The following is a 22054-nucleotide window of genomic DNA, read 5'->3' on the forward strand; positions in this document are numbered from 1 at the left end:
TGCTTCCATGAGTCCTGGCTCGAGACCCAGTGTCACGCTGATGGTATAGTCACCATTTGGTGTATGCTGCCAATGAGTCCATGGTCCCGCCTTGCTTGGTGTCAGTGGTACAGGCTGGTCCAAGTAGAATAATAGTGTGAGGAATGTTTTCCATGCACTCATGAGTTCCTTGATAACCAGTTGAGCAATGTTTGAATGCCATGCTGTAATGTCCAAACATTGTTGAGAGAGGGTGCATCTTTTCATGACTATTATCTTACCCTTTGTCAAATGGAAAGAGCCAGCGATATTTACTCGACATCCAGCAGAGTGAAATCAGGTCATGCTACCAAATCAGCACCGCACACAGGGGTCACAGCGTGCCAGGCGGATCAACCACAGTGCATGTCATTCGGCTCCCCACAAGAAGCTATTCAGATTTCTTTCATTTTCATTTTGGTATCAATCACTTACATATCTCTGCTATTAAAGACATTTGATTAAAATCAGTATATTACCGCGACTCGAAAGATCTAACAGATGTTAACAGAGGTCAAATAGTACAGATAGTGTTGCAGGTGCATTGGTCACACAAACCACAAAATCATTTAGTACGTCAAAGGAAAGGGTGTTGAAACTCTTCACCGAATTCACCACAAAACACTACATCAGAAAGTGGGGCACTGTTAAAAGATGAACTGAGAGGAATAGATCAATGCTCAATGCTTAATTGTCAAAGGCCCCTGTAATAATGTATTAATAATGTACTGTAATAATGACAACAAAACAGTTCCGCAGAACTGAATATCCTCATTTTGTGACCAAGTCTCAGCAAAAAAAACACACAAAACTGGAAACTTCACAAGCCTGTTAAGTAGGGCGGCCGTATAGAAACGACTTAGGGATTAAGCCAGTATGCAAAAAGTAAGGCAGTCCAGCAAACACAAACCCTGGACTTCTGAGCAGTGAGAGAAAGTTTAATAGTCTTTTCATCTTTTTCATTCACCTTACAATGGCTACTCCCATACTATTAAACCTGTGAATGGATGTGTTATGGTATGGGAGGCCATTTTGTGGGAATCATTTGCTTCAGTTGTTACTCTTCAGGCTAAAATTGGTGACTGCAAATTACAAACTGTATTAAAACTATAAATTTAAGCCATTTCCAAGTCTTCTCAGACAATATTCTCCTTTATGGAAAGTTATATGTGTGTGTGTGTGTGCGTGTATTTATATTTATCACAGCTTTCAGGAGTATGACTTGTATAATGGTGGAAAAATGACTGCATTCATGCCCTTAAATGATCTGCTGAAGCAAGGTCAGGCTGTGGTGTGTGCAATCACTGTGTTTGCCAAACTGAGTTTTTAGAATGGGCAAGCGTTGCATCTGAAACTTGTTTACAAGCTGTGATGCAGGGGGTTTTGTGGGTGTGCATGCAAGCATACATTTTACGGGCAGTGCGCAACTGATTTATTAAAACTGTTATAGTCGAGGCATGTGCAGTCGTTGAGTGAATCCCCTTCGGTGTTTCCCTTGCATAGTGTGATAATTTATTATTGTTATCTGCATTAGCTGCACTAATAGTATTGTTGTTGTTGTTGTTGTTGCTATGGCTATTGCTATTGCTATTGTTATTCCTCCTATTATTATGATTACTTGCAATGCTGTCTTGGAACCTAGCAGTTTCTGCTAACTGAATCAGGTCTCCACAGGGGCAGAGCTCAGTGAATACAGTGGGGGCCACCTTTACAGGTTTGGAGGGCATAATTCTTAGATGAATGAATGAATGAATGTTTTGGTTGTTTTTTTTTATCTGAGTCATGTACTGTGAATTGCCTTAGTAAGTGTGATGTGATATCTTAAGACTTGTGTCTCACCCTGATATTGTATCTTATTTATATACTTTTGTGGTCCTGCTCCAGCCTATTAGATTTATGCCTCCGTGTTGAAAGCATTGTATCATTTGCCTCCAGCTCACATAATTTGCACAACCCAGTGAACTATTTTAAGTTTTTCTTTTCATCGTGCATTTTATTGTGGTACAAACAAAAGGAAATATTACATACACCAGCTGTGCACTCTCAATCTGTCTTATAATGGCATGTGTAGCAACACTATAGTCAAAGCCACAGGTCATTTACTGGGAAGTATGGTGGGGGGAGGGTGTCTCATTTTGATGTGCTCATCAGATCTTCTTGCCTATTGTTTTTTTGATCCAGGGCAGGAAAGCAGAAATCTTCATATAAACCTCTGGGAACTTGGGGTCATCGCACTTTTTAGGAGTATAAGCCGCTATGCCCACTGGACCCTTATTACAGATCAGAGGACTTCCAGAGTCACCCTGGAGATAGACAACCAGACAGACAGATAGAGTTTGTTTCCATTAATTCATTTTCTACTGAGAAAAGTTAAATCAGAATTTTCGTTATTTAAAAAATCACAGGTTGATTTCACTCTGAAGTGAAACAAATTCCATTCCACGCCTTAACATAACCACACTAATATTCAAATCCAACTAATTCCCTTTATAATAGACATGACTGGGGGTTGTTACGTAACAGAGGTAACTGCATGTCATCTCTTGTCCAGAACAAAATATAAAATGACATGTGAAATGATCATAGACTGTACCTGACAGAAAGCCCTTTTCCCATTGGAGACACTGCAGATCATGTGAATGTCATCAAAGTACTTTTGCCATTTATTTCTGCATTCAAAGTCAAACTGCATTTTGAGGGTGACCTCATACAGGACGTCTGATGCTGTTCCCTGTGGCCTTCTCATGCCCCACCCGGCTATGGAGCATTTCACATTGGCAGGAATTTTCCCATTTTTCTTAGGAAGGGCCAGGACTTTCACAAATTTATTCAGTTTTGCTTTTGTCTTCAGCTTTAAGCGAAAACATTCAGAAAACAAAGCTGACTTCTAACCAAGAAAAAGTTACATTTGTAGAAAAAAAAAAGTAAAAAAAAAAAGACCAACCTTCAGAAGCATGACGTCATAGTTTGGATCTTGGGGATCTTTCTTCCTAAATTGAGGATGTATATAGTGCTTCTTCACCTGAATTCGCTGCTGGCTTTTTTCAGATTTGCTGATATTGTGTGCTCCCAGTAAAACCTCCAGACGTTTCTGGTCAAAACCAGTAGACTGTCCACGCCTGTGAGGAGAACTGCTTGTCATACTGGCCTCTAGTTGCCCTTGGTCTAAATACTTTTGTTTATGAACGAGCTTAGCTCTAGGTCATTAATAGTTACATATTTGAGTTTCCTGTCGTCTAGAGAGAATCTTCATGAACCACTTAATTTCATCTGAATTTGATCAGAAACCACTGAATAACATAATTTTGAATGTGACAAATCGTCTTTCAACAGCATAGTCAATCCTACTGTTTGTCAAATGTGCTCACAAGATTAATATCAAACTGTTTGATAAAGAGGAGCAGAGAAAACATTGCTCATATATTACACTGTGTCTGCCCTTTGACCGCTCATCAGTGACTTTGAAACAATCCAAAAACTAGTTATTTAAGTCCATGTGTGGTTGGTGATAGAGACACTTGACATTCTTGTGCTAACATGCATTTTGTTTGTAAATGGATGTAGTCATTGTGTTAGGTGCTTTCTAGGCATGTATAAAAGTTTGCCCACAACAAATTTCACATCATACAATTTTAGCGAACTGAACTATAAAAGCACTTAGATCATTAACAAAATCATGTAGTGCACAGTTTAACATAACAAAAAAAGACAGATGGTTTTTTGATGGTGAGTTCTTTGAGAGTTTTTTATAATGTGAGTTAGTAGTGTGATGTGAAATGGCCTGCAACCTTAACAACAGACTACAGAACCATAACCAGTTACACTCACCCCAAACAATGGGCTGCAGTCATCACAAAATCCTCTCTGATCAGCATCCCACCACATCTGTGTTGTCCCCCTGACTGTACAGACACCATGTATGGTCTGGAATGAGGCTTTGCTTCCTCACCCCCTACAATACCACTCTCTGTCGCTCCTGTAAAACAAAATCAAGAAGGACACGTCACTATTAGGAGAGTGAGGGTAAGGAGTAGATGTAACTGGAGACTTAATGGTGGATATAATAACGTTGTGTGTGTATTATGATTTACATTCGTCCTCAGCCTCTAGAGGAAGATGTCTGTCTATTTGAGGTAAAAAAAAAAAAAAAAGCTAGAGAAAAAGCACTTTTTGTCTATGCTATTTATCCCTACATGGTATGAAGTGATCATTTTAATGTAATGTAACTTTTGAGTGTAAATCATTTTGGTAATTAATATTCTTTCTCTCTCTAATGAGGGTTAGGTCAAGGTAAGTTGTAATTATCTGTGAGAGCCTCAAACTTTAATCTTCTACTGGCCATTGTCAGAGAGGATATCACATATGGATTGACAGCATTGTCATTGTAAGAACGTTCTTCTATACAATGTGCCTCTGGATGAAGAAGTCGTAGAACAGAATTAGATCATTCCAGCAATAAAAAGATCCATCTGAAGATCTAACCTGCTAGAGTGTTTTTCATTAGTGATAGCGTGTCCAACAGCTCTTCATTTTGCACAACACCTGTGCACAAGACTTGCAGGAGCCATAGAAGGCTAACTTATGAAACTCATTGGAGTAAAGTAGAACACAGTGTCTGGAAAATAAGTTCTGAAACTCACTAGAACTGAATCAATTGAGGGAAGAAAAAATTGCAACATTTTGAGAATTCATGGCCAACAGTCCTTTTTCAAATGTTGCCTATTTCAGCAGTACGAGACATTTTTATTTTATACTGGTTGAACAATCCTTTTAGTGGAACTTTTCACTTAAATCCCTCACATACTGATTCTCCCGTCAGGACATGATTTGACTGAGAAGAATTTGAAAAAAATATGAGATTCGTTTTCCGGAGAAGTGCTTTGTTCCGGTTTCTCAAAAAGGATTTTTCGTTTTCCTTTTCATTATTCTGTTCATTATATGAATACCGTTTTTAACTGGAAACCATGCTGTTACTCATATCAAATGTCCTCATGGTTTATACGATTTTGCCTCTTTTTTTGTCCCCGAATGCTACACACAGTATCATGTGTCACATCAAAACTAGATATCTGACTAAACTCCAGAATGAGTCCTTCATCTAGATTCATTATTTGCTATTTTTAACTACATTTGGAAGACCCTCTCACCAATATGTAAAGCACTTAAAATTTCTCTCTATTCCAGACAGAGCTCACATAAAATGTGTGGAATTAGTTTAAAACCTGTCTTTAAATGTATCCGTAATTATGTCTTACCTGACAGAGAGAGGAGAGGAAGAAGAATAGACGCACAAACGAACATGACTCACTGCCGTTCTGTTTGATATGCACAGGCGTGTCTCATCTTTTTATACGCTGCCAGCGGACACACACACACACACACACACACACACCCATATGAATATCACACATTTGACATATTTCAGCTCTCCAGATGCCTGCCACAGTTTTACTTCCAGTCACACCTGCTACCACACCAACAAACAGGCTTTTAGAGTGGCTTAAGCTGAAGGAAGAAAATGAAAGTAGAGGTCCGTGTAAAAGCTGAATGAAAAGTGGTCTTATGCAAGGATTTTAAGCCCCTTTGTGTCGTACATGAACCAAACCCTGAATAATCGTTTAAGAAATCTCAGACCAGACCAAGGACGAGAAATCACCTGGTTGTGAAACTGTGTCCATTTAAACTAAGTTTTCATCTCATGAGCGTTCGCATCTGCTCAAAAGTTTTTTTTAACAACCAAAAACGGCAGAAAACAGCATTGTCATTCCAAAGATGACAATCAGGTATGACAACTACAGTGGGCATAATTAAATTCACATTCGAGGCACACGGCCAAAATCATAATAATATACAAAATCAGGATCGCTATAAGGGTACATGCCTAACGAGAAACAGATAAGGGACTGAACTTTTAGGAGTGACTAATAATAACATTGCTGGTTGATGCTTGGGTGGAGTCAGCACAGCTTGATCAGAACTTCAGCGTTTAGGCTCAGGTCAACCACAGACACTCAACCACCTCACTTAAAAAAAATACACTATCCTTCCCTGGTAACATTTCATGACACATTTAATAGGTAAGGGTTTTTTTTGTTTTTTGTTGGGGGGTGGCATGATGGCGCAGTGGGTAGCGTGTTGGCTCACAGCAAGAAGGTCTTGGGTTCAATTCCCGGCCAGACAGCCAGGGTCCTTTCTGTGTGGGGTTTGCCTGTTCTCCCTGTGTCTGTGTGGGTTTCCTCCCACAGTCCAAGACATGCAGGTTAGGTGAATTGGAGACACGAAATTGCTCCTAGGTATGAATGTATGTCTGCTCTGCGATCACCCTGTGAGCGCTGGGATAGGCTCCAGCACCCCCTGCAACCCATATCAGGATAAGCGGGTGAGTGAGTGTTTTTTTGTTGTTGTGGTTAGGAAGGGTTCCTGTGGGTTCCAAAACATATTTTCATGCTGCTTTCACAGCTCATCAACTAACATGAAACTGACATCATATGTCTGATAAAAAAAAAATGATTTGAATATGTATGCTGTATACGATGTATCTACAAGCTATAGACTACACATGAAGAATGAGGATGAAAAAAAGTACATTTTACTGTGAATGTTTGAGGCCAATACATTTTCATTATAATGTGGTTAGGTCTCTCTGAGTGTTGTGTCTTCAGGTCATGACTGAAAAGGGGAAATGTTTACATAGACTTCTGAGAACAGGTGATCATGTGGCTTCTGCTAAGTAAAATGAGCCAGGTCCTTGCATAGTACAGATCAGACTGGTGGGAAAGAGTTTTCAGTGAATTATGTGAAAGTACAACAGACTGACACAACAAAATGAGGAAAAAAAACTACAGCTGGCTGTAGACTTTCCACATGCACTGTTCTATAGTCATTTGATGGAATTATTGATCACAGTTATCAAGGGCATCACCCATGTGATGATGAAAAATGAATGCTTGGAGAATGACAATGGACAAACTCACAGAAAATGAAACATGCACTTTATTGTAAATGACGGTCAAATCATGTTGCAAAAAAAAGAAACCAGAAAAAAAGGTCTCATTTCAACGTAATCGTCAGATCTTCTTGCGCATCATTTTGTGAATCCAGGGCAGAAAAGTGGAGATTTTTGTGTAGACCTCTGGGAAGTTGGTGTCAGTGCATTTTTCTTTAGATGTATATATGGCTATGCCCACTGGGCTTGTATTACAGATCAGAGGACCTCCCGAGTCACCCTTCGGGTGTTGGGTTGTTGAGGTGTCAGGGGATGGGGGGGGCAAGAGAAACAGAGATCAAAATTAGTTTCACCCAAGATCTGTACCCATGCAACATGTCCACACTAATAGTATTGCTTAATTGGTTTACAAGATGTTTATGTTACAGAAGGAAATGCATGTCACCTACTGTCCTGAGCAAAGCCCTTCAAAATGACAGAATCTGTGGATTGTACCTGACAGAAAGCCTGTTTTCCATCGGAGACACTGCACATCATGTTAACATCGTCAAACCATTTTCCCCACTTCTCTTTGCATACAGATTCAGACTGAACTTTGAGGGTGACCTCATACAGTACATCTGATTCAGCTCCGTTTGGCCTTTTCATGCCCCACCCAGCTATGGAGCATTTCACATTGGCAGGAATTTTCCCATTTTTCTTAGGAAGGGCCAGGACCTTCACATATTTATTCAGTTTTGCTTTTGTCTTCAACTGTAACAGAAAACATTCAAAAATGAAAAATGACATTGAAAAAAATTAAATTTGGAATTATGGGAAAAAAGAATGGTTAAAAAAAAAAAAAAAAAGACCAACCTTAAGGAGCATGATGTCATAGTTCATATCACTGGGACCATTCTTCCCAAACTTAGGATGTCTGTAGTATTTCTTCACCTCAATTACCTGCTGGCTGTCCTCCTTTTTGGCAATATTGTGCGCTCCCAAGACAACCTTCAGATGGTTTCGGCCAGAACCAGTAGAGCCTTTACGGCTGTGTGCAGAATTGCATGAGTTAAAATGTACCCACTGAATGTTTGCCTCAATTAAAATACAATCTATAAATTATAGATCTATAAATAAATAAATGAACCTGACTCATTTACTATGAATGAACTGAATTTCTGTGTTTTCCTATAACCAGATGAAACCCACATGAACTATTGAATTACATCTGAATTTGATCAGAAATTACAGAATAATGTTATTTTTAGTACAGCAAGTACTTTCACTGATCCGTTTATTTACACCATATTGCTATTTAGATGTATCCACTAAATGGACATTGTTTACCATTGTTTGGTAAACTGGAGCTAAAAAGAAACTGCTTATATATTTCCTTGTTCGTTTTTTTCCTTTGTGTGATATGACAAATGAGATGGCAGGCATAAAAGTTTGGCAACAACAAAATTCATATTGCACATTTTCAGTGAGATAAACTAAAAACTGACAACAGACTACAGAACCATAATCAGTTACACTCACTCCAAACAATGGGCTGCAGTCATCACAAAATCCTCTCTGATCAGCATCCCACCACAGGTGTGTCCTCTCTCTGACCATACAGACACCATGTATGGTCTGGAATGAGGCTTTGCTGCCTTACCCCCTACAATACCACTCTCTGTCGCTCCTGTAAAACAAAACCAAGGAGGACACGTCACTATTAGGAGAGTGAGGGTAAGGAGTAGATGTATCTGGAGACTTAATGGTGGATATAATAAAGATGTATGCGTGTTATGATTTACATTCGTCCTCAGCCTCTAGAGGAAGATGTCCCTGTACTTGAGCTAAAAAACCTAGAAAAGGAGTTGTTTTTGTCTTTGCTTTCACTTTTTTACCTTTCCCTGTCGACCATGGGACAAATGGGCATAAATGAGGTGCGTTTCAGTTATTTGTGAGAGTATCAAACTTTCATGTTCTAATTATCATTATCAGAGATGATGTCACATACTTATAGATGAAATATCATACTGCGAATGTTCAAAAGAATTCTTAGAAAAGTGTTAGATCATTCCAGCACGAAGTCCACGTGGCCATAGTTGATGCTTAGCCATAGGCAACATTTTAATGTGCCTCAAAAAGCTTTTTCTTTTCCTTTTCATTTCTTAAAAGAATAACTAGAACAATGGGCCTGTTGCTCAGTAGTGATAAACTGTTAGAAGGGCATGCATTCACACAGCACCTTGGTAAGTGACATTCTGCCTAGGCTAATCTCTGAAAAGTATTGTACAGAGGTCATAAACTGGTCAGTGTCACTTTACATTGGTTTGACAGTGATTTGAATGTAAAATTTTGAGGTGAGGTAATCTTGTGGTAAATTGAGTTCAGGCACTGAAAAAAATGGGGTGCCTTTTCACATAAATACTCCAAAGTACTGTGCAAAAACTATTGCAGACTCTTAAATTACAACAATAATTTACAATAACTTCTTTCTTCCTTTTTATTAAGTATCACTGAATACATAACTAATCCTTAACTCTAATTCTGTTGCTGAGTACTGACCACTGGCATTGGGTCTGGGTTTTTTTCATCACGGTAATTGACATCCTTACTATTTCATTTCTTTAGGTCATTCTGCTCCTCTACTAGAAAATCTGGACCATTATACCAGAGTACATTAAAAAATCCCACTACATGCCTGAATGTACTCTACACTAACTTATATAGCTTGGAGGTATGAAAAACACATTTTTTCAAAAAAGCTACATTCAAACAAGTTAATCTATCATTTCATGCGCAAAGTTATGCAGCATAAACAAACTACATATCAGCAAAAGAGTCTTACCTGACAGAGAGAGGACACAGAACAGAAGAAACAGATGAATGTACATGGCTTTATTTGCTTTGTCAAACACAGTCAAAACTCACCTTTTTATATGATAGCAAAATTCACACAAGAACCGCAAAAGCACAAAAAAGTCCTTCACACATATGCCCAACATAGCATCCAAACTGGTCTGTGCAACACCTTTACTCATGCAGATCAGAGAGACACACACCATGCAACACAAACACACTCACAATCAAACATTCACACATGAATCTCTCAGTGTTAGACAAGAAAATTAAAAATCAAAAGGAGGAGTAGCAGAAATCTAACACTGAATTTAAATTGTTTGGTGGTGGCTTGAGTTTCTGAAATGTGAAAATAACATAACTATCTAAAGCAATGACTCTTAATCTCTGTATGGACAGATCAGCATGTGAATAGGAGCAGGAACAGAAATATTGTAATTGGATGTGGACTAATATTAAAATCTAGTCCAATATTTCACCTTCACAGCCTTTTCTTGTATTAATCATTCACGAGACCACTAGTAAACTGTAATTTGGCTTGCAATTAAGTAGTTTGACCTTATAAACCTGTGCCTTCATTTAGTAGACACTGTCATCTACTATTGTACACAACACCACTGAAAATTATACAATAGCACAAGGCAATAGACTGTAACAACCCAAGCCGTGTTGTCATTTCAAAGAGAACTGCTATTAGTCAATGTATTTTTAGAGAAAAGAACTAAATTCGACAAAATGCTGTAAGACATCATAATGAAATCATAACATGTAAGACTGAGTGAAAAGAACAGGTTCTCAATACTGAGCATTGGAGAACCCCCCAAAAGTAAATTTCCCAGTATCAATAAATATCAGTTATTCACTTTTTCTTGTGTATCTCATCCATGTAAACAAAATATTCATTAAAAGACAGTGCTGAAGTGGGTTTTAAAACCAGCAAATCTTTATTTTTAAATATTCACACAAAGTATTATAAAAATACAAATTTTACAATGAGATTTTAAAAGTCAAACAACACTTATCAGGCTGTTTCATACCCACTATGGGTAGTAAAATCTGTCAGCAACCTACATTTTCTCTGCTTAAAAGAGATCTCCTCTTTTCATAGACATCTCAAGGTTAAACGTCGAGCCTTCGTCCTGGCTAGGCTCCTGACTCAGTCTGTGGGGAACACAGTCACTCAGGCAGGCGCTGGTCCTGGAGAATCTGACCGAGCGTCAGTGGACACTAACTTCAGAGTCTGTTCAACCTTCCATCTTTTTCGACTTTAGAAAAGGCTGATGTAACACATCATAGAGCCTTTTCGCCTGAGACAGAACACGCGCACGCACGCACGCACGCACACACACACACACATACACCAACACACACGTACACACATCGACACCCAACATTCCATGATCAACATCATTCCTGTGCAGTGGTAAACCAAATATAAATGTATAAAGATATACTGATAAAAATGAAAACCCCAGGTCTGTGGTGATATAACCTACACCACACAGACTAATGGCCAGACTCTCACTTTCTCTCATACACACCTTCTGAGGACCTAGGCCTGGACACAAAACCAGCTCCTCTTTAGAAGCATTGATAATCCCATCTAAAGACTGTGAAAGGAAAAAAAGAAAGAAAGAAAACATTTACCAAAAAAACAGCACATACCCCAGTGTTTCCTTTGGATCAAGAGGTTTGGTGTGGGGGCAATGTGATGGAGGTGACAGGGTGACAGAGGTTACGGGGGTGACAGGGGGTGGCCTACATGAGTAACATACATGTTGAATGCATAAGCGGCAGAACATTCCTATAAAATGATAGATAGATTCATTAAGAATATTTTCCTTTATATATTTTCATTTATGTATTTTACACAGTACCTCTGTATTTGAAACTTACCATTTCAAGTAGACTATGGCACAACCAAGGCTTGAATCTTGGGATATTAAGCCAATACGGGCCCCATCCAGACTTCCTATGTTTGGAGGGGTTTTTTTGTCTCATCTTTCTCTCTTTCCTTTGCCCTCTCCTTTCCTGCTCCCCTTGCCTAAATACTTTCCTCTCCTTGCCTCCTCTCATCTCATCTGTCCCTCCCTGAACTCTATCTTCCATCCCTAATCCATGCTCTCCCTCTGTCCATGGAGGTAAACAAACACTTAATAATTACATGAATTAATATAGGATAGTTATTTTCCAGTGACAGTTATAACTATGTTTTTTAGCGGTTGCTAAATTAAGCCCTCAACAGTTTGCCCGTCTCCAGTGCTTCGCTCGACGACGTAGCAACAGCCTAACCCCACCTGTGCATGTTACTCAGTCTAACTTAGCAAGTCTGTTGTGGGAAGTGAGTCTCTCTTGGTGTGTGAGAGAAGTATCAGCACGTAGTCGCACCCACAGAAAAGTGTATGCCATTCGCGGTAGTCATACTACTTTAGTCAGCCATAAAGTATGTAAATAAGCTCAGGTTGCAGTATAGTAATTACTGAAAGGTTGTTACTGAAAGGGAAGAGAGCCAGGATAAGAGCTAAGCTAACCCAGCTTGGACCTAGGAGAGTGAGGAGAGAGATGCGTCGTTGACCCCCCGCCCCCCCCCCCCCCCCCCCCCCCCCCAACAAAATGCCTGCTCTGTTTACCTACCTCATCTGTTTTTCTTTTCATTGGAGAATACCTCAGTAAGATCATTTTATTAGAGCTTTATAAAATCGTCTGATAAAGGACAATGTAATATAGCCTATTAGTGCCGTTAACCAACTGAATTCTGTGATGCGTGCAAGGTGGGCGGGGGCAGGAATCGGGCTTCCCGGGGCGAGTCACCAAGGCGTTGGAATACATGATTGATTGGTTGGATTGGGGTTTTTTTTTTGCCGTGGGGGTAAAGATTTTGGTGTGGCAGGCCGCCACGGAGAAATGTTACCAGCGGAAACACTGCACCCACAGTTCAGTTAATCGCTATTTTACAGCTGGCTGAATCCTGTACACTTAAGCTCACTGTGAGAAGGTCCAAATAGAGTTACCCCACAGCACAGATTACAACATGTTCATAATCCTCATTCAGTACCTCTCTTTAAAGGATCTTCATTACTCTGGAGACAGGTCTCCCTACGTTGTTTCTGTATCCATATGGAGGGGAATTCATACAGTTTTCTCCTGCTGTGAGCAATTATTATCTCAACATGCTTATGTAAACCCTAACAGCAGACCATCTAGCACACTGGCTAATCACAGAGTACCCACAAGCTCTGCTAATGTTCAGTGTGATTTCACAGTGAGAATGAGACAGTGAGGAGTGCTATGGTGGTGAGAGAGAGAGAGAAAGATCCTTACAGAGAAAGTGGAGAGTAGTGTAACCACATCTGTCCTGTTAACCGACTTCACAGTGGTCAAACAGTCTGTCACCTATTAGATTAAAAAAAAAAGGTCTTTTTAACAAGGTACTGGGCTGTGATGTATGTGTGTGTGTGTGTGTGTGCGCGTGTGATTTATTATCTAAAATATATAAAACATATGCAATAGAAACACCTGTAGGCAGGATGCTGACAACAACTGAATGAATGAATGAACTGACCATACTGTTAAGCAGCGTGCATTCTTACCTTGGACAGGTGATCTCTCTCTACCTGCTCCTTTAGCACATCCGCTGGCTTCTTCTCATAAGACTTATACGTCTCTAAGTAACGGCCTGCCTCCTCAGGGCTATCACACACACACACACACACACACACACACGTTAACAAAAACACTGTTACACTACTGCAAATTCACAAATACTGTTGCAAACAGAGGCTGTCTACATAAGCCATGAATACATCTCTGTCCTGCACAGGCATTATTAAAACCTGTGTGAGGGGTTTTGTGGTTCACAGAGCTGGTCGGTCTCTGGGTTAAAAATATTTGGGTTAAAAATATCTTTTCTGTCTGCTGCATTCAAACAGACAGGCAAGGCACAGTCATAAAAGGCCATTGTGACGTGGTCTTTGCCACACAGAAAATACAGAAGGGAAAACTTAAAAGAAGTGGAGCTAAGACTTAGAGAATTCAATATTACTGGTTGAGTGGTTACAAATGTCACATGTGCTGCAGGCCTGAGAAAAAAAAAAAAAAACCCAACCAGGTTTGTTGTAAATGTATTCAAGAGCTCAGCTCCTCATCAGTCACACTACATCATACTGAGAGGAGGTTCGTAAGTGCTGTTCTAGCATGATCACCTCCTCTGACTGCACCGCTACCTCTCTCCGTCTTACCTCCAGGCCAAGATGAGCGTACAATCAGCCATGATACAGATACGCGCCAGCTCCTTCAGCGCGTGATGAGGATCTTTCTGAGGGCGGGAGTGAGGGAGGGCAGGAGACAGAGAGAGAGAGAGAGAGAGAGAGAGAGAGAGAGAGAGAGAGAGAGAGAGAGCGCACAAGTTTTTGACCTTTCACACTGAAATGAAGTGAGCCAAAAGCAATCGAGAACCAAAGGTACTGGTGTCAGAGGAAAACAGAGAGAGAGAGAGAGAGAGAGAGAGGAACCCATATTCAGACCGGTTGGTGTTGTCTCTTACCACGTCGACCTGCACCAGGAGCACTCTGAGAGCGAAACACTGGCCCAGCTGCTTCAGCCGATCATGGATGTAGTTTGGGTTGAGATTATGATACCGCAGACTGATCAGTAACCAAAACAGAGAAAGAACATTAATGCTTTAAAAGGATGCTGAAAACATGACTGATGTTATTTATTTCTAAATGGTATATTCTCTTTCACATGTGAATTATCAATAAGGATTCTATTTATTAGAAAACGATGTGTTTTGATTTAAAATCATGCAACGGGTTTTCTTTTCGGTATTTCTGTGGCGTTTTAACCCACTGTCATTTCTCAGTAAAAGGCTCAGAGCAAGAGGTTTCACACCTTTACTGAGAAGATTCTGCTCCCACTGCCGGTTTTTGTATTTTTTTTAGTTTTCCTTTCTCTCTCTCCTCCTCATGCAGTTATGCACGCAATTAATCACACACACACACACACACACACACACACACACACACCTGAGATAGAGAGCACATGTTGTCCGTCCTAGGACGTAGTCCGGCACCACGTCTCCGAATTCCCACGGAACGTTCCTCACAAATTTCAGGATGGGATTTCCCCTCTGTGCATACAGGATGAGAGACCACCCCCCCCCCCCCCCCCCCCCAACATACACACACACACACACACACACACACACACAAGGCCACACACAGTCACATTAATTTGAAAATACACATTCTCTCTTAAAGAACAGTGCCAGTATTTCACAGTGATGTTCTAGTGTTTTCTCTAGTTTTGCAGTGTTTTGCAGCAGCATTTTGCACTCTTGCAACAGTACCCAAGCGCAAATGGAGAAAGAAAAGAAAAAAAAAAGAATGTTTTCACACCTAAGAGGTGTGAGTGTCTGTGTGTGTGTGTGTGTGTGTGTGTGTGTTGGGGGGGGGGGGGGGGGGGGGGTGGTCTGACGGTGACAGAAGCTCATCACACTTCAAAAAACCATAGTTTTCCGTTAGCCTGTGGGTATGGTGGGGGTATGTGATAGGAAGAAAAAATGACGAGAGAAATGAAAGAAAAAAACTGTTCATCTTGGCTACACCCTAACTCACACTGTTCAGAGTAAAACTGAGAGCGAGAGAGAAAGTTTCCAGGACTTTTAAGTGTAGGACATTAAGCCTTGGGAAAGGAAAACACAAGTGTAACTGTTCCATTTCAAATTATCCACAGTAACCAAAGAAAAGTCAGGACTGGCTGCTACAGTCAGTTAACTGATGACTGAAGACTGGTTTATGTCCAAATTTGGGCAGCAGGAATTTTACATAGAAAATGACAAATATGTGTTAAGAGCATTATGAATTTCTGATTTAAAATCAGTGACACCATCAATCTGTAAACATGAATCCCTTAACAGTGAAATAAAATCCAGAAAACAAAAAACATAAAAAAACTGAAAATGTGCAAAAATTAACTTAACACTCAATGCTATAGTTTAAGGATCCAGTTAATTATGTCTGATTACTATTTATAATTTTTAGTTAGGCCTTGCTTATTATGCTTATGTATACATTTACCTATATGTGTATGTGTGCTCTGCTTTGAGGATTTATATTATGTATGTGTAAGTGTATATAATTACATGTCAATAAATCTAATGTATAAACACATATATGTATGTGTGTGTACATTTAAATGCATAGGCCTACATGTGTATGCATAAAAGTATACTTTTTCTCTTTTCCTTTTATATTTTTCTCTTGTCTAATTCATCTACTCATATAAAAAATAAAAAATTCAAACTTAAAAAAAAGAATGTTTACATTCCATGTATTGACTGACGGGAAGGACACACAGTGAAAAATAAAAAACAATTTTACAGACAGCTGTCTGTACATTGAAGTACGAAGTCTCAATGGAAACTTCTAGACTACCTAATGTCTTAACCACCTAGTCAAACTTTATGTGGCTCCCCATTCTTGTGGTCTGTGATCTCTCTCTACCTGCTCCTTTAGCGCATCTTCTGGCTTCTTCTCATAAGATTTATACGTCTCTAAGTAACGGCCTGCCTCCTCAGGGCTATCACAAACACATACACACACACACACACACATTCACAAAAACACTTTTACACTACTGCAAATTTGCAAATGCTGTTGCCAACAGAAGCTGTCTACATAACAATTTTACAGACAGCTGTCTGTACGTTAAAGTATGAAGTCTCAATGGAAACTTCTAGACTACCTAATGTCTTAACCACCTGGTCGAACTTTTTACGCTAGTCATTGGCAACTTATGTGACCTTTATGGGTCAAAGTTAGCTTCCCCGTGACCACTTCCCATTCTTGTGGTCTGAGCACTACAAATGTTCAGCCAAACACTGATACCACACTGTCGCTCTTTCTTGGTCAACACCCATCTTCTATTCACAGAAAAAAAAAACAGAAAGGCATTCTAAAAACATTCTGTGATTAATTATATAAATGTGGTCTCCACCAGTCCCTGTTCATCTACCCATACACAGTGTATTCTGTGTGATGGTTTCTAAATGAGTGAATGCAAAACAGGCCTGAGGTCTTGCTCGCTCTCTCTCTCTCTCTCTCTCTCTCTCTCTCTCTCTCACGCACACACACAGGTTTCCCTACCCATCGTACTCACCTGTCGAGGGCTCACGATGATGCTGCTTCCTGACCCTAAGAGATGAGGCGCGACACTCCCCTTACCCTCTGAACTTTGACCTTCATCTTTCTTTAACTGCTCCTCCACGTCTTGGCCATGCTGCTCCGAGGCCCCTGCTGTCGTGGCAACGGCGTCCCCAGAACCTAGACCTTCACAGTTTCCAGTTTTTATCCGAGGGTTTTCGGGTACTGCGGAGGACATCACGTCCCCAACACGAGCGCCTGGCTTGTCCCCGGTCTGCCTCCCCCCATGCTCCCCACTGTTTCCCTTCACAGTCTTCTGTCTCTCAGAACCAGAGGCTGGAGCTGACGCCTTGTGGTTTTTACTCTGAATGACAAACTCAGCATATGACAGAGGCTGACCAATGGGTTGTGGGGCACTCTGTGTGGAGGAAGTCTCTCCCTGACTCTCCTTTGAGGATGACTTGAACAAAGAGGTAACCTGCACAAACAGGCATGTTCATTGGAAACAGAATTTGGTGTGTTTGGAGACAGGTGTTTGTGCTGACACTCAGTAGTATTAGACCTGGGGCCTGTGCTACGAAGCGAGGTAACTAGCTTATCCAGGTAACTTCCGGTTAACTCAAAGTAGGAAACCTCCTAACAGAAGAGCCCTACGGCTTTGTTTTGCTAGGAGAGTGAAGCCATAGGGCTCTTCTATTAGGAGGTTTCCTACTCTGAGTTAACTTAACCAGAAGTTACCTGGACAGGCCAGTTATCCTGCTTTCTAGCACAGGTCTCTGCTTTCTACAATTCAAAACCTCTGCAAGAACTGGGACAGATATGAAGGTGTATTACTATGTACTGACTGACACTTTTAAAAGTGTAATTTATTCTCTTATCACAACTAATATTACTTTAACTGTGAACTACGACAGAGAATGCTCTGACCACAAATTATCAAGTGCAACTCACACCAAATAAGAACGTGGGTTGTGCAAACCACAAAAAATATCAGTAAGAGTGGTTATTCTGTTCGCACTGTCAACATTTTACTGTATATTTGGTATCTTCAATACTACGGAACAACAGAGGACATAATTTGTTTTTGTTTGTTTGTTTGTTTTTTAACTGGGATCCACCTGCTTGAACAGTGTTTGCTAAACCAACTGTTTGTTGCCAGAACAAGCCAAAGCGATTGAAAATATTTTTTGGACTTCTCTGAGCCTTTTCGACTAGGTTAGGTTTATAGGTTTCAAAACGTCTACTCTGAAGCTCGTCTAATACATCTGTCGTATTTTGTCAACTCGCAATGTATTCGTAATCAATAGTATGCATCTCTTTTTCGTAAATATTAGCCAATAACCGACAGAACTGTTATGTGAACAGCGCAAAGGATGTTAACTCCATCCTGAAAGTTGGCAGTAGTTTGCAAGGTGTTAAAAATTGTCTCGCAACTTCTTGTGAGATATTGCGGTGTTTCAATCACTTCGCGCTGTGGTCTGTTTGCAAAGCGGCGATCTCACTTTCAAAACAAAAGGCAAATATTAGGGTTATAAAAGGCCGGCAGAGCGCTGTAACGACACGAAACTGAGCTTGACGTGTAAATTACTGACCGGTGCTCGTTCTTTAGTGAAGGCAGAATCATCCAAATTGATGTTAAATCTCTTCTTTTCCATTTCATTCAAGACAAGTGGAAGTTATTACATCAAGAAAATGAAATTACTCAAGGAAACGAATGCGGAAGCGCGCTCAATCTTTTTTGCGCAATAACGGAGAGACAAAATCAGTCTCTACGGTTAAGTGCAGAAACATCGATGTCCCACACGGGTTTTGTGTGTCTCCGAAGGGTGGCGCAAGACCCTAATAAACGTCAAGGCAAGAAACGGTTTGGCCAAGTTAAAGGATTCGCGTCATAATTGCAACTTGAAGTTTTAATTATACAATTCTGATGTTTCCCGGTTCAGAAAAGAGAACCATGAGAACAAAGTTTCTCTTTATTTGTTGTTGTTTCCATTTAGTAGTTCCTTTTTTTAAGGCTGGAAAGAGATCGGGTGATGATGGGAGTGTAAAAATTTGTATTTAGGTAGGATATAATCTTTGCAGGCTCACAGAGGGAGAAAGAGAGAGAGAAAGAGGGAAACGATTTTTTTTTTTTTTGGACCACGTGTTTGAAGTAATAGGATTAGTCATACAGCTTGACCAAAGCACCGGTTCTCATATGTTACCATGCTACACTACACACACCTCAAAGAGACCAGGGGTCCACCCACTCACACTCACACACACACCCTCATTTCCTGAGTTTACACCCTCATCTCAGTAGAACACACATGGTGAAGTTCTCTCTCTCTCTCTCTCTCTCTCTCTCTATCTCTTTGGATTTTTTTCAGTGGCAGGTAAGGAGATTTTGGCAAAATGGTGACAGATGTGTTATCTTCCCTGCTGTCTCCCTTCACCTCTGTGTACCCTACACAGAGGCCCGTTCTCAAACCAGGGTGTTTATTTATCCCGTTCCCAGGGACCGTGCTCTTTGATGGGGCATTCTCCCACCCTCGTGCCCCCCTCCCTCTTCCCCCTTTCCCTCATCCGTTGAGGAGGGCTAGGCAAACAAGACCCCAGGTCTTGCCAATTTGTTCGGACAAAACGCAGGGATTTGGGGCCTACCACTGCTCTCTCATAGGGACAAGTGGCGACTGTTTGTGTGCCAAGCCGAACAAATCCGTTCACACACTCTCTTTCACAGCCACACACCTCGCCGCTCTCCACTCGACAGACGAGCCGCCCGCGTCTCCCAAAGTCAGTGTATTCAGCCTGCCCTTTGGCTGCCTCCACACAAACTCACAAACTTTCTCTTCTCTTCTCTTCTCTTCTCTCTTCTCTTCTCTTCTCTTCTCTTCACCTCTTTTCTCTTCTCTTCTCTCCCTCTCTTTTCTCTTCTCTTCTCTCCCTCTTTTATCGTTTCCTTTCTCATTATCGATGTCTTCAAATACATGTACAGAGCTCATTAAAGAGACAAATAACATAACACAGCAGTCATGCAAAACACACATTTGTTTTTGTCTTTCTTTATTGGTTCTCTGTGATGCAGAGGTTAGCATGCTTATGAGACTGTTTCTCTAAAAATGAGTGTATGGTCTGAAAGTAGGCTGGTCTTTAGATATTACTGTTTTAAATTGATTGTTCGTCGTTCTTCCTTTTTTTTTCCTGTCTCTGTCTTAACTGTGGAAGGTGTTTGATCTTCTGTGCCAATAACGCGTCTTTAGAGATCGTGCGGTCATCCAACGAATTCTTATTAAATGAGCGTGAAAAAATTCTCACGTTCTCCTTTATTCTCACACAGTTTGTAGTATGAAAAAAAAAAAGCCAACACATTTAACCTATCGCTTCACTTTTTCATTCACTTTCCTCTTCTGTTTCCTCCACTGTCCACTGCTCCAGTCTGATGTGGCAACTCATAACTCATAACTCATGCTTGGCTCTGGCCTATGTTGAGTTGTGTGTGTGTGTGTCTGTGTGTGTGCATGTGTGTGCGCGCATATGTGTATGTGTGTGCATGCCATGCACATGGGGGAGCGCGCGCGTGTGTGTGTGTGTGTGCGTGTGCATGCGTGTGCCTGTGCAAGTGTGAGTGCGAGTGCGTGCGTGCGCAGGGAGGACTACATGTGAACAGGCGGGCACTGGCTGGGACCTGAATAGACCAAAGCTGGGATGTATTAGTGTGAGTGGTCCAGTCAATCAGGCACTGGGCTGGGGCCTCGGGCCCAGTGAGCTTCCCGGCATCCTGATCAGAGGATTAAACAGCCCATAGCCTGCAGGTCAAGAGCAGCCTGCAGAACAGAGAGAGGGAGAGAGAGAGGGAGAGAGAGAGAGAGAGAGAGAGAATGGGAGAGAGAAGCATCCCATCCCACCCCCCCCCTTGTCTCTCTCTCCTTCTTTGCCTACACACACTCCCACACTTTTTCCTCTTTCTCCTTCTTCCCCACACCTAATTCTCATAGTATGATTCTCCTAAGTGGCGTACTCACGTGTTTTTCTCAATGGGATGGATGAAGTATTTTTAGCAGATTGGATCAAGTTTCTCCCTCATCTGTTATAGCATGATGAGTTCTGTAACAGTGTCACTATCAACATTTCAACTCTCTCTCTCTCTCCCTCTCTCTCTCTTTCTCTCATGCACTTGCACTCTGAGGACAGATTTTATCGGCCACTTGTCTAGTAGAATGCTGTGCTGTAGACCAAGGATTAGTGTGTGTGTGTGTGTGTGTGTGTGTGTGTGTGAAAAGCTTCTTTTCCTCTATACACCTCATTCACATTCTGATTGGCTTACTGCGTGAAGGGTCTCTCACTACAGTGAACTGTCCTGCTCTCCTAGACAAAGGCTAAATGCTGTATTTTAATAGACTCTCAAGATATAGTGCTCCAGTCGTTAGAGTCTGGGATGGTTTCACCATATGCCACAGATGAAAGAAATTAGATATATTAATTATTCAATTTAAACTTAACACTTGCCGAGGCAAAATCATTCAATCAAGTAAGAGAACTAGGATCCATCCTAGCATCTTGGATCTTAATTTTACCTTATTCATGTGAGTATTAAAGATTTGATGTCACAATCCACAGAAGATGGAATTGATCGGAATTGATCACATTCTTAGTGACACCACACATGCACACATATGGTAATCCTATGTAATTTCATACTATGGTAATGTTCTGCGCTTTGACTTTTTCCGTCTGCAGGAAAAAAACAAAACAAAATTTGACAATCTGTAAAACTTTAATTATCCACCTCTATTCACTTTTTCATAGATGATTCTCTACAGACTTGGCCACTGCTTGAGTGTGAATAAGGAATGGGTTAGGCTGTGGGTTTTGTTGTGTTGAGCTGATGTCCTGGATTTTTGTTTTGTGGTTAAGTCTTTGAAGCAACAGATGACTTAACTCTCTCCTCTTTGCTCTTAACTTCTCTCAGCTGTAGAAATACGTAGGTCCTGAACCTAAAGCTTTACACGAGGGCTGTGTAAATCTTTATAACACTTCACTGGAATACATCCACTGTGCACATCTATGATAACAAAGTTTAGTGTCATGGAATGGGTACACACACACACACACACACACAGAAAGACAGAGA

At 40.8% G+C, this 22054-nt stretch overlaps 3 protein-coding genes across 3 annotated transcripts; all 3 read right to left on the bottom strand.

Annotated features, from left to right (window-relative positions):
* Window positions 1-2165: 2165 nt before the first annotated feature.
* Window positions 2166-5319, bottom strand: LOC115823029 (granzyme B-like). Its single transcript, XM_030787025.1, has 5 exons — window positions 5274-5319; window positions 3847-3994; window positions 2963-3137; window positions 2612-2869; window positions 2166-2321 (listed from the first exon to the last, which is right to left on the bottom strand). The coding sequence occupies exons 1-5, from the start codon at window positions 5317-5319 to the stop codon at window positions 2166-2168; spliced, it is 783 nt and encodes a 260-aa protein (XP_030642885.1).
* A 1766-nt stretch (window positions 5320-7085) lies between these two features.
* LOC115822711 (granzyme B-like) lies at window positions 7086-9834 on the bottom strand. Its single transcript, XM_030786626.1, has 5 exons — window positions 9789-9834; window positions 8486-8633; window positions 7820-7994; window positions 7460-7717; window positions 7086-7244 (listed from the first exon to the last, which is right to left on the bottom strand). The coding sequence occupies exons 1-5, from the start codon at window positions 9832-9834 to the stop codon at window positions 7086-7088; spliced, it is 786 nt and encodes a 261-aa protein (XP_030642486.1).
* A 948-nt stretch (window positions 9835-10782) lies between these two features.
* ercc1 (excision repair cross-complementation group 1) lies at window positions 10783-18619 on the bottom strand. Its single transcript, XM_030786487.1, has 9 exons — window positions 18534-18619; window positions 16958-17419; window positions 14824-14927; window positions 14343-14442; window positions 14038-14114; window positions 13390-13489; window positions 13121-13192; window positions 11341-11409; window positions 10783-11106 (listed from the first exon to the last, which is right to left on the bottom strand). The coding sequence occupies exons 1-9, from the start codon at window positions 18594-18596 to the stop codon at window positions 11044-11046; spliced, it is 1110 nt and encodes a 369-aa protein (XP_030642347.1). The 5' UTR covers window positions 18597-18619; the 3' UTR covers window positions 10783-11043.
* Between the last annotated feature and the right edge of the window lie 3435 nt (window positions 18620-22054).

This window comes from Chanos chanos, chromosome 10 (genome assembly GCF_902362185.1).
Source record: "Chanos chanos chromosome 10, fChaCha1.1, whole genome shotgun sequence".
Classification (NCBI taxonomy): domain Eukaryota; kingdom Metazoa; phylum Chordata; class Actinopteri; order Gonorynchiformes; family Chanidae; genus Chanos; species Chanos chanos.